The following is a 13,327-nucleotide window of genomic DNA, read 5'->3' as shown; positions in this document are numbered from 1 at the left end:
GTCGTCTAGTAGAGTTTTAGCCTCGGTGGTTGCAAGAGGTAGCTGGTAGGTAGGCGACGGGTGCCGCCGCGATGCCACTGGTTCCTGGTTTAGAACTCGTATCTCGTGGCAGCTACTTGTGCTCCACCACGCGACGGTCGCGACGGTATCGCGCGTATAGACAACGTCATAGGTACAGCCCTATGGGATGTCGGCGACGAAATCGCAGCTGCTGTGACGATATCTCGATATGTGGATGCAGGCTGTTGTGTCAGGCGCCCACCAGCAGGGTCGCGTAATTACTCAGTTACTGTATAGGCCCCGCCAGCAAGCATTCTCCGCTGCATGAGATATTGCCAGACGCGGGGACATTGAATTACCCAGTACCTAGGTATTGCGATGGTGTCGCCCACTGCCTAGGCGAAGTCACAGGCGAAGTCACCCACGAGTGGGAGCGGAAGTCACGCTTATTCATCGCGCGGCGCCCTTCCGTCGATAGCGGAGACAGGAATAGAGCGAGGTCCGCCGCCACTGCTCGGCGCAACTGGATGCGAAGGAGCGGTATGAGCATAGCGGCGTGAGGATGGGCCAGCGTAGTATCGATGGAAAATCAGCGCGATGAGAGTGTAGACCCTTTTTGCTAAGGTCTGGTGACAGGTGACGCACGGAGGGCTATTTTTGACCGCGAGATATTGAGGGCCCCGGCTTCCGCAGTGTTTAGCGATCGCTGGTGGCATCGCATCAGCAACGTCAGTCTGATTCGACCGACGTCGCTGGCAGCGTCCAGCTTCGCATTTCGCGTTGATGAGATCTCGGGCATCCATGTCGCCCGTGGTCGCCCGTCACGCCCGTCACGCGTGGGCGCTGCCACCTCACTCAGGGCTCTGGAGCTGTCTGAAAAATTAGCAGCGCGCGCGCCCCGAAGCTGACCCGGCGAGCAAGCATGGCGGCCTCCTTCACCCACTATTCCGCAGGCGGCTTCCAACTACCCGTTACAGCATGGCCAGCGAGCTATCCAGGTGCTACTGGTCGATCGTTCTCCACGCACGGCCCGCGCAGCTGTTGGCGTTTCCTCGGTCGTCGGACCTGAATGGCCGTTTTTCACGCCTCTTGCGCTCTGAGCCCGAGCCCCAGCTGGAGCGGCTCATGCACCTGCACGCTCAAACGTCTCCGTCCCAAGCGGATTGACAGGGGCTTTGACCAGAGGGCCACCAAAGGCTGCTTTCTGCGACATGGCCGTCGGCGAACTAGCACCTTCACACTGCACCCTAGCCCTGGGCTCAACCCTCGCCCGACAGGGGCCGCTTCATTCATCCAAACACGTCCACCGTCTTTGAGGGACGCCGTGCTGCATGTCTGAAAGCGCCCTGCCGACTGCGAGGGTTCACGTCTCGCTGGAACCTTAATCCCCACGGGAGTTACACCGGGGCTATGTCATACGAGCAAGAGCCAGCCGGTGCCATCTGGCAATCAGTCACTCCATCGTCTGTAGCTCCCGCAAGCTTCTCTGCCCTCCCTGCTAGCCTCTCCCGTCTCGCGGGCTGCCACCCAAGTCCCTCTTCCGCCGCTCGTGGCGTCACTGCTATTTGTGTGGACGCTACCTCAGGCTAACCCTACCTGGCCCCGTTTCTCGACGTTTGTCGTCTTTGGGACCGAGCACAAGTCACCCTGCGCTTTTGCCCGCATACCACCCAAGTCCCTTCTTCAGCCTGGCGAGCCTCTAGTCCATAGCCTTGTCCTCATCCTGCATGGTCATTGTGCAGGGGGTAGGTTGCAGACGAGCTTGACCACTTCCGCTGTCACGTCGTCCTGTCGTACCCTCTTAGCCTGTCCGCCGGAGGTATTGCTGGCCTTGCGTCAATATCTCTCCAGCCCTAGAGCTATCTAAGCTCATCCCATCTGCACTCTGCACTATATATCACCAGAACGCCCACGAACAGCCTCCAAATCACCACCCTGTCCAATTTAGTCACCGGTTTCGACCCCATTACCCTCGCTTTATCAACCGCTCGCCAGATCTACCGCCCGCATATACACAGCCCCTCGTCTATCCCACCTTCCCGTCCATCTCGCATACCACACAACAAGAGAACACTGCCTGCGACTGATCCTGTGCCCTGACGTGCTACCACGACCACGCCGTACGGTCCACTTCCCACTCTCGCTAAACTACTTCATCCTCCTCTTGAAAAATGGCTGGTCCCGGTGGAGGCCCTTCAAGGCGCAGCCATACCAAGTCCCGAAAGGGCTGCAAGACGTGCAAGAGGCGGCATATTCGCTGTGATGAAACATTCCCGCAATGGTAAGCACCAACACTTCTTTGTCTACGACTCATGTACTAACATCTACCAGCCGCAACTGCACCAAGCACCAGGTTCGCTGCGACTACATGGACAGTCCAACTGCCATGATGCCAGAGTCTCCCCAGTCTCCTCAGCAGCCCAACCTGCTCTGGACGCCCGAGATCGAGGCCACCATCGAACTCTGGAGACAGACGGGAGAGTTTCCTTTCCCCGAGCTCCGAGTATACCCACAGCCGCAATGGCGCGCCTTGACGACGGTTGACCTCCGTCTGGTGCACCATCTTGCCTCTATTTCGAATGAGATGTTCAGAAACAGGACCTCGAAATCGACCCTCTGGACCGACATGATGCCCAAGTACGCACCTACCACCCCAAGCGACTACGCCCAAAAGCAACACTAACGTTTCTAGATTCTTGAGCATAGCCGCAACCCATCCATTCGTTATGCACAGCATCCTCGCCTTCTCTGCCTCGCACTTGGCCTGGATCTCTCAATCAACCGAAACCCGAAACCTCGCATTCCATCACGCAAGTCTTGCTCTCAAGGGCTTGCACGACGGCATCACCAACTTTACCAAGCACAACTCAGATGCTGTACTTGCGGCGTCTCTCCTGCTTGCATGGCAGGCGACAGACTGGTAAGGACTACCCGAATATATTGGGGTAATCAAAACTGACGCAGTCATTTAGGCGAGGCTGGGCTTCTCTAGTCACAGGCACGAAGACTGTAATTCAATCCATGCAACCCTGGAGACATGAGTCTCTGTTCGCCGACTACATCGCAGAGCACACGCCTATGCCAAACCGACACTTTATGAACCCGATCAGTACCCCGATATCGCCAGAAGCACGAAGAGAGCACATGAACGCCCTGGTCGATATCCACGCCTCCCTCCAACGACTACAGCCCTACCTCACTCGCAACGAACAGGAATCGAAATGGGTGGACCAACTCAAGGGCTACCTCGACCGCCTGCGATCGTCTAACCAGCCGCAAAGCCCGGAGGAACAGTTTAACCAACTGTATGCATTACGGAAGTGGCTGTTCTGGGTTCCCATTTCACTTCTAGCTGCGAAGCGTGGAGACGTCAACGTCCTGGTTGTTCTGGCTCACTTCTACGCTACTGCGCTAGCCTTGGAGCCAATGTTCCCGGATGTTGCTTCTGTCTTTGTCGCGGACCTTTCCCTTCGCCCATTGGAGGAAATAAATCAGCTGGTGCAGAGTTTCCAAGACCCTCGATACGATGCGCGCATGCAGACCATGTCCTATCTGGTGCAATTTCCTATCGACATGGTCTCGTCTTATAAGACCCGGCGAGAATGGTCTAGACAACAGATGACATCTATTTCGCCGATGCAGCAGCAGTCGGCCTACGCACTGGAGAGCATCAACCTGGATCTGGAAAACCACATTGCACAATACAGCTACGGCCAGAGCCTGTCTCCCGCGTTTGCGCCATCACCGCTCACGTTCCTTCCCCATGGCATGGCTTCTGCACCGACGTCACCGTACCTCGAAGTCCCGCGATCTGGCACCGTCGACACGTATGGCACAGCTAGCAGCTACGCATCGTCGAGTAGCTATGCGTCTCCGCTGGGGTCGCCTGCAGCGCTGCTGCCGCCATACTCGGCCCCACAAGAGCATGCATTCGCATTCGGAATGCAATCTGGTTATCCCAGCGGGTTCGTGGCTACACCTATCTGGACGTGAACGACGCGCTGAACGATCCCCCAGGAACCAAATGACTACTCCGATGCAGATTGTCGCTTCTCAATCACATACTCCCGCGCTGGACGATGTAGATGACAAAGGCCAGGCGTCCACTGCGGGGTACCTTCCCAGCCAGTACAACCACGCCTGAGAGCACCATGTCGGCGGAAATTCGAGGAACCATGCGCACGCAACGAAACCTGACATCCGCCCGGCCCGTCCTCGCTGTATCCACAGGTGTGCGAGACGAACAATTTCCGATCGATTGATCTCTGTCAATCATGACACCCGAGTCGGACCTATGACATGCCACCACTGGCACGGTGCTGTGGCTTTCCGCCGTAAGCCGATCGCGGTTTGGCTGCTGCGGCGCTTCGGCGCAATATCCGGAGAGACGCAAGGTGGACGGAACAACAAGTGGACATGTTTCGCACCAACATGCAACGCGCGCATCGTCCCCTGTTATGTCAGCCGCAGTTGGACCGGAGTTCGCTACATTGTAGGAAAAGGCGCATCGAGCTGCGGGACTGATGCCCGGCGTGGAGGAAGCCTGACGAGGCTCTCACAGTACGCCACATAACGACATAACGGAAAGCTTGCATAGCGCAGCGAACGAACAAGCACTCTCAGGGAAAACGTCTTCCTCATTGAGCGTCGTCCGCACTTCCCCGAGTACAGAGAAGAGCAAGGATACTTAGGCACCAGCTAGATAGCAATGCACAGAAGAATTAAGGTTGTCCAACACTGTCCTAGTTTCTCAGCCCTAGTCCTAGTTTCTCCATGTGATGGCCAGGGTCTGCCCTGCATGCTCGCGTGAAAGATGGACAGGTCAGCTACCAATTTTAGCCTCCTGCCGCCAATCAAGACCGAATCCCCCACCATCGCTTCCCATTATCAATCATCAACCCAGCACTGCGGGTTTACGTACAAGCATGTTGCCGACAAATGCAGTCTCGATTCAGCGCAATAGTTCTCTTCCAATGCCGTCCAAGACGTAATTCCCAGGTTTTCCCGGATGGGTAGACCCTGACGAAAGAAAGGATAATAGTTAAGGATCAAAAGACAACGGCCGCGCTAAGGTATGACCTACAGCGTACAGTAGGCTCGAGCTTGATGTCATACCAGTGCGCTGGATTTCGCTTTTCGCGGGTAGCGGGATAGGATTTGCTCACTCGCCTAGCCTGGCTAACGCGTACGAATCGTCACACCGTTCTCTCTCACCAGCCACGCAACAGGTCTGTCTGCGCCAACCTTGTTTTGTGTGGGAATGCGAAAATGCTGTGATGGCTGCACCGCCACAGAATGCTCCGGCTTGGCAGGCTACTTGTTGGTGCAGAGACCGGTCAACGTTTAGGAGATAGGGCTGATATGGTGTGTTCGAGGGGAGTTGCGCATTGAAATGTCGATTGGTCGTTTTTGCGTGCGGCGTCAGGCGTTTGGAGGATTCCAATGCATAACCATAACGACACAACGGGAGCGGCATCCATGTCAGCCACAGCATGCAAAGTGGAAGGTGCAAGCGAATTCCTGTGACTTTCTCTCGCAATTATTCCACTTTCTCGCTGCCTTCCCCATTTCCATCGCCAGCCCATCACACACTTGCCGTCGCAACACTTGCTTGTCAATAAGAAAGGCTGCCTTCGGCTTTGCGACCCCAAAGCGGTTCACCGACAATTCCAGCACTTTGTTACGTCTTAGCTAATAGTGCTCACGCCAGGGTCTCCAGGGTTGTTCTTGGATTGGGATTGCGAGAACCATCTCCTCGGCATCTCGGTACTCGAGCATTTACAAGGCATATCCATGGTCTGTCCGAAGAGCGCGAGAGAGAGAGAGCTACCCGGTAGTGTTGCAACTTGCAGGTCAAAAAAGTTTGGGTCGTCTGCTGGCCAGCTGCTTCAGAACATCCCAGATACCTTAATGTATTAATGTAATCTATGTCCTATTTGCTAAGGCGCTAGTCTAGAAGTAGTTTTTTCTATCTTATAATCTTATAACGCTACTACCTACCTAAATAGAAAAGCACTGCAAAAGCTACTAACCTAATCTCTATTACTAGCTCTAATTACCTTAACTACTATATTTGCCTTAGTTAAACTATACGCTAGGCCTAAACGTAGTAAGTACTATATTTACTAATACCTTACACTGCTTATACGCTATTACTAGAAAGTTTATCTTATTTAAAAAAAGCTCTTAGCCTATAGAGACCTATAAAAGTAGCGTGTCTAACGTAGTAAGCTCTCTATTATAGAGATAAAGATAGCCTAGTACTATAATATTATTAGTAACTCTACTTTAATACTCTAGTAAATTATGTACTATCTTTAAGCGTCTAGAATAGAAGCTTTAATATATTAAGCGCGTATAAGCGCTTTGCTAGTCTAAGTAACTTACTATCTCTCTAGCTATAGAGATAATTAATATATAGAGTAAGAAAGTAGATAAACTTCTATTAGAGAGAGAAGTTAAGGTGTATAGCGTTAAATAGGTCTACCTAAGCTAAGCTTATTATAAGAGCTAGGTACCTAATATTATTTTAAGAAAGATTCTAATTGCTTATTATTATAATAGAAAAGAGAAGAGAGTAGTAAAAAGTGCTCTTTTTATAAGAACTTTAAGCTTTAACTCTAGTTCTGTATAAGCTATTGCAAGACTTATTAAACAACTTATTACGTATTTATTATAGAGTTATCCTTAGCTACTATAGTTAAATATAGAGACAACTATTCTAACAAACTTTAGCAAACTATAGTTATTAACTTACTAACCTACTAACGTACACACCTAAAGTTCTTTGCGAAAAGACTTTAAATTCGAGCGCGAGCCCACAAGAACATCCCAGATAGCAGTTGCATCATGGGAGTCCGGCAGGTTGCTTAGCCGCGTCCCTGGTGTCGAGTTAGCGGAAGGACGATGGACCAGGGCAGGCGAGTAGAAACTCTGTGCACGCGCTTCCTTGCTTCCTCCTCCTTTCTCCAACAAACGTGCCTCCCCAATGCGAGAGGGCGACCCACAAGAAATTTCCGCCGTTCCTGAGGGACGCTGTTCAAGCGGCTCCGCTCTCTTGGAACGTTTGGGCTCCGCTGTCTCCATCGCGCCCTACACGTTTTTCTCATCGCTGGCCGCTGAGAGTCGGACGTCCAGGGCATGTCCCCCACTCTCCCGTGGCCCACGGCCTCCGTGGTGTGGGCTGTTGCGGTGCTATTATGCCGAGATCTCGTCTCGAGGATGTGGAAATGGAGTAGGTTTGCATAAATGATCACTCATCACCTCCACCAAAAGAATCGGAACTTTGCGAACTATCGAATGATGCAGATGTTTTTCCACTCGCCATAGTATCCTCTTTGTCGCAGCACACCATGACACTCCAAAATTCTGACCTGGCAGAACGCAACGGGCACTACCCGTAGAGTACCAGCGCGCTGACTCGAGTCTCACTCGACGTTGGTTCTTGTTCTCACCGCACTTGGAATCCACCAACCACCGCCCGGGGCTCGGATCTGGCTTTTGTCCGGCTTCCGAAGGGAGAGAGAAGAAAACGTGACGCGACGATCAACCACCAAACCGAAAAAAAAAATGCGTGAGCTCGGTCGGCCGAAGGATGCGCACCTGTGCTCGCGGCACCCTGCCAGCGCTCACGCACCAGCACCTGCAGGAAAGCAGATCTCTACTGTCTGACAGCCGTGCAGCCCCAGCAGCAACCCCCCGATTCCTACTAATACCGAACAGGTCATTGATAATTTCTATTCTGGGGATCAAGCGTGCATGGGTGGGTGGGTGTGTGAGCCTCAGCGTGGTCATTGTTCATGTCGAGCCGAGGCGGAGGGGTTGGTCGGTCGACTGTAGGTACATCATGTACTTGTGTGGTACATGAACCTAGGCGTGATGAAGCCGAATGCTGGAGAAAGTTCCGAAGCCTCGACGATATGATCCGCGCGTACATAAGGGGTGGCCGAACGAAGGAAGAAACGAGTAGCCTCGCGTCTGGCACGGACACCCAGAGCTGCGTTAGACTGTGTGGCTGGCCTGTCCCCGACTTGTGTCGCGCTCACTACCATCGCCATGGCGTCGTTTTCGCGGAGAATGCCACACGATGCCAAAGTTTGTTTTCCTCTGGTTCACACACCTCGGACAAGCACGATCCGATGGGTTCTGGCGTTTCTGGCGCTCTTCTAACGCCGCCCGCGTCGCATTGCCACGTTTCTGGTGCCATGCCCGCGCCCGCCAAAAAAAAGTCTTTGGAAGCGAAAGCCGACCGTCGACGCTGCTAACTAAATAAGTTCGCGAAACTAACAACCCAACTGCCTAAACTCTACGTCGACGACTCCAACCATCAGCACGCGGAGACATCTCCTACACTACACACACACCTTTTTCGCCCGCGAATCTGCCTGAACTGATTGCCGGAGGAGCAACCCCACGATCGTCATTATCAGTCGATTCCCGCATTTCTCTCCTTCCGACCGCCTACGCCCACCTCCGATAACTGTTTAGTCTTGTTTGGTCGGGGAGCTAAGCCTCACCTTTGTATGCTTTCCATGTCTCCAAACCCCTCCGAATTGGGGTTTTGGGGGAAGGGACTAGGCTGGATGCGGGCATATCTAAGACGGGGGGAGTTGACCCGCTGGATGGTAGATCTGCTGGTACTGTGCATGCGATGCGACTGCGACTGCGATTGCGATTGCGACTCTGCTGTGTTACTATGTACTGCTATTGACAGTAGTTAGGATGTTACCTTACGGTGAGGTTGCAAAAGGATCAGCGAATACACTGACACGTAGCGTGTGTATTTGGATGGGACTGTGTGTAGGATCGACGGGGTAGACAGGTAAGGAGTAACGATTCCGTACAACGCATATCGTGGCATCATAGCACCCACACTCATGGCACCGCTGCCTTCGCTACTACTAAACACACATTCATCCCAGCCCAAGCACCTCAAAAAATCTAGTGTCCAACGCGTGGCAGGCGTGAAACATAGCCGTCGACGATCTTTCTCTCTGCGTACAAATGTCTAAGACATGATTCGTACATCGTACATCGACAAACCTCCCAAACCCAACAAGCCTTCCTAAACCCTTCCTAACCCTAGAAAACAGTGGATAAGCACGGTCTCCTCTCGGTCTTACATCCCTCGCAAGTTGGGCGAACTACGTTAGGCAACGTGACTGGGTGTCGTACGCGGTGTTGATCGCTTCGAACGCGACGCGTAGCTTTTGCACTGGCACGGAGTAGCTTTTACTCGGTACCGTCATACATTCTCGTATTCACGGCACGTCCCATTAGCGCGCGCTGCCCATGTACGCACTTGTGAGGCTGAAATGTACGGTAGTGGAACGTCGGTAGGGGGACACTTTTTTATAACTCCGAAATACGAGGTTGGCGCGAAGTGCCGGTAAGGGACGCTGAGGACATGATTGGAGTATTGAGAAATCTGATGGTGTTGGCTGTGTATATTTCTGTACGGCGTACGTTGAATGGTAGGAGCTGAGACGTTAGCTTCGGGTGTGTGGTTACGCTGATGTAGCTAGATACGCGAAATGCTATGCAGATTGTTTTGGGCGATGATGGGATTGTTGAGGTCTCGGCCGAAGGAGTGGTCGATGTGGGGTGGTATCTTTTATATGATGGTATGCTTGTCTCTAGCTTCCGTAGAGAATCGGAAATAGCTTTTACATGTGCTGCGAATGCATGGTTCTGCTTTGTACTGCTATACTTTTTGCGTGTGGAAAACATGTTAGTCGGAATCAAAGTTGGTAATTGGGTACAGGTGCTGCGATTTTCATGGGCCATCTTGTCGGGGATATGTTGACGAGGAAAGCTCTTCGGACTTGCCGATGATAGGCATATATCCTGCCGTTTTCGTGTCTTTTTCTGAGACAGGGAGTAGTGGGTGGATGCCCTGATCTTCGAAACGGCGGTAAGAGAAGAGATGATGTAGTTGATCTAGTAGTGGTGCTGGTCAGGCGTTGTCGAATCGAGATTCATTGGAAAAGTGAGGCACCCCCCGGGTACTTGGAAGTGAGAAGAGCTTCATGTATAGAGATGCTCCAGAACAGCTCCCAGAGGAAATTCAGCATAGTGGAACGAACGAAAAGGTATTGTATTAACCCCCGAGATGCTGCAAATCATCACTCTTGTCTGCAAACATGCTTCCATCAATATGGCAGCCCGAGCGGCATACCAGCCCATATGTTGTCATGTGAACTAGCCCCAAACACCAACTTCTCAAAGTGAAGCCTCAGAAACTTGAGGAACCCAACGAAGTATGAACGGAAATCATACACAAGATAAAGAAGCGCAGCAAACAAAGCGAACGCCTGGTCCACCTCCGTGATCTTAGAAGACATGTGTGGCATAAAGCCGCATCTCGGTCCCTCGACATACATGCATGAAAGTGAGCAGAAGTAGAGGCCGTAAAGCCCTGCGATGGCGAGTGCGTAGATTGATGCAACGGCCCACCAGGTTATAGTACCCAGGCTAGGTAGTTGCGGAGCGATAGCGTAACTGTACTGAAGACACCAGGAGGTAGTCATTCCTATAATTCCCGTTGACCATACCAAGGGGCCTGGCCATCCATTTTTAACACCTCTATTATTCAACACCATATCGATGATTTGTATGATCGAAGGAAGGACGAGGCCCGTCATTATGATCAAGTTGCGCCTTCGGCATGATGTGATTGCCTCCGTGGAAGTATATTCGTGTATCGACGACAGGCGGACAAACAGCTGTGTCCCCGCATGTAGCATACCGACATTTAAAACTGCTAGTGCTGCCTGTAGTTGGTGCAATTGATTCCAGAGTGATGTCTCTTGTTGATTGAGGACTACTGTAGTATAGGCGAGTTTAATTTCGGCTTTTTTAAGTTGGATCGTAAGATCTGTCGTGGTAGGAATTGTGTAATAGTCCCATAGTCCAGGGAACGATCCTGTCATATTACTGAGTTCGATTTCGGCTCCCAGTATTTGATGCGTGATGTTCTTCGTTTCTGGGATTGTGTCCACTTCCCATACTCTATAATTGTCCGAATCCGATGGCCAGTGCCTTTGGAAGATCAATGTATCATTCCCGTTTGTGAAACTTATGAAGTGTTCCCGATCTAACCTCTTCTTCTTGGAAGCCAGTTCATCAAACTTTCGTCCCAAGAACAGAAATCGGGAAGAATCCAGGGCTGCCCAATTCATGTATAGCGCGTACGCGATGACGTGGAAGTTGTGCGTGTAGTCCTCGAGCAGGTTCGGCGCCCAAGATGCTACAAGGCTGATGCACCAAGCTGCCCATCCTCCTGGACCATAGAAACCGCTAACCTCAAAATTAGAAGGTCCGTATTCAGTTCCATTTCCGGAAAAGGCAATGCTGGTCATGGCGATGAAACATGCAGGCGCGTGCTATTGAGCAAAAGCCGGGAGATGACAACGATAACAGTAAAACGAGACGCAATTACGTGACGCCGCGTGAAGACTACACAGAGGATAACGGCAGTCAAAAGGAGAGATACAGTGGCATGTATTCAGCAAAAGTTGAGCGAGGATGGCGACAGATGTATGGATCGATGATGCTCGTGGCGCGCCTCACTGCCTCACTGTCAGCTCGACTGCGGAGGGGCTGAGCAACCCCGCCTCACGCATCTGGAAGGCAGCAACGACCAAGCCACTTCCTGCACGTGAAAGCGACATGGTTGCATCATTGAAGATATGTCAGTGGTGGAGCGTCTTGTAGCTACCTGGGTACCTTGACCGGCCGTCGCTTTTAAGGCCACTTTTGGGACCGGAAGTATATTGCTACACGATTAGCACAACGCCACCGTCATCGCCTCTTCACTCCTCTTTACTCACAGAGCGAACTTCGACATATGTCGAATTGCTGATCATCTTGCCGCAGGATTGCAACATGGTTCGCAGAGAGTTCTCGGTGTTGGAGCGTAATCTCCACGGCTTCACATTGTAGCCACACGAAGAAAGCGAGGCGGGCAAACGTGGCTGATCTCGAAAACTGGTTTGCTCTTTGCGTAGCCGCTTTCCGTTCGTGATCGCGGTTTCGTAGACTTCGAGAGGGCTTGACATGTTGCGAAAGCCACGGTGTGGTCTACAGATGAGAAAGCCTGGAAGGCGATGGTAAACACAACATCAAGAGGTAGGGACAGTTCGCGAAGCTCTTTCTTCGTGCATCATACACGTGGCTTCTTTCTTCTCTCCCTCGTTCCTTCCTTCTGTTCTCTCCCCCACCCAAACATCAAAATAACAGAATCATTAAATGGTGGAACAAGATTGTAAGCGACGCGCCATTAGATATGCGAAAGGTAGTCTTACAGCTTGCAAACGCACCAGCTTTTCTGCTACTGCCAATAAACCCATATAAAGCTCTGCCCTCAGCGTGTACCTCGATTCCAAGTGGAACGATCAACCAAAAACGCATGTGAGTTCACTCTTTCCACGTCTGACTAAAAGACACATGTTCAAGTTCACACCCCGACTCTTCCCCAGAAAGCTGAGCCTAAACGCGCACAGCAGCAAATTTCGCATCCTCCAACTTCTTAAACCCAATCTTCATCGCCTCTGCCCGCATTATCCTCGCCCATACATTCGGATAAAACCTGATATCGTGACTATATCCAACAGGTGTCTGGTGCAGACAGAGACTCTTGTCTAAAGTTGCACTGTTGGCTCCCTCTCGCTCATCAATCCTGGCCTCCAACTCAGTGACAAACCTGACGGCGATATCAAGGGGTACGCGCAGGATATCAAGGCCAGTGACATCGTCTCACTCGATGGGCAGAGCGAATGGCTTGAGAGGATCCAGAGAGATGTGGATACCGGTGCTGGTACGACTTGTTACTCCGATAAGAATGACGAGCACGGTCTGTGTCCTCGCTACTTCGCGTAGACTAACGAAGCCATCTGTTCCTCCTTTAGCTCTTGAGTCACGGCGGTCGCATACGAGGATAACGGCAGGGAGAAGCGGATGCATCGAATAGTTATCCATATCCAACGAGATACGCCGTGCTTGAGCACAAAGCGATGAATGTGCCTTCAAAATATTTGGTAGTCTTGATGGACCCGTACCCGCAACCCTCACGGGCGCAGCGAAAAAATGGCCAAACTTGATATTTAGCTTAACACAACTTCGACGCCATTCTTCGTATATAGCCGCAAACACACCGCCAGACATGCAAGTCTTCTCCGTGGCGTGGGGCGCACCTGTCTGCGCAGACTGGAGCCAATAGAATCTTGTAGGTTTGTTGCATAGCTCCTTTGCCATTTCGCCTACGGTGCCTTTAACGTCACGAAGATCTACACGATAGCGGTCAATCGAGGTCCAGATCACTTTTTGC

At 51.8% G+C, this 13,327-nt stretch overlaps 1 protein-coding gene across 1 annotated transcript; it reads left to right on the top strand.

Annotated features, from left to right (window-relative positions):
* Nucleotides 1–2,171: 2,171 nt before the first annotated feature.
* Nucleotides 2,172–3,993, top strand: J4E83_009028 (uncharacterized protein; the record flags this gene model as incomplete). The annotated part of the gene is made up of 4 exons (XM_049335921.1): nucleotides 2,172–2,281; nucleotides 2,332–2,637; nucleotides 2,693–2,920; nucleotides 2,973–3,993. The coding sequence occupies 4 exons, from the start codon at nucleotides 2,172–2,174 to the stop codon at nucleotides 3,991–3,993; spliced, it is 1,665 nt and encodes a 554-aa protein (XP_049184955.1).
* Nucleotides 3,994–13,327: the final 9,334 nt, after the last annotated feature.

Source organism: Alternaria metachromatica (genome assembly GCF_023757995.1).
Source record: "Alternaria metachromatica strain BMP 0045 chromosome Unknown scaffold_29, whole genome shotgun sequence".
Classification (NCBI taxonomy): domain Eukaryota; kingdom Fungi; phylum Ascomycota; class Dothideomycetes; order Pleosporales; family Pleosporaceae; genus Alternaria; species Alternaria metachromatica.
This window is presented reverse-complemented; position numbering and strand designations above follow the sequence as displayed.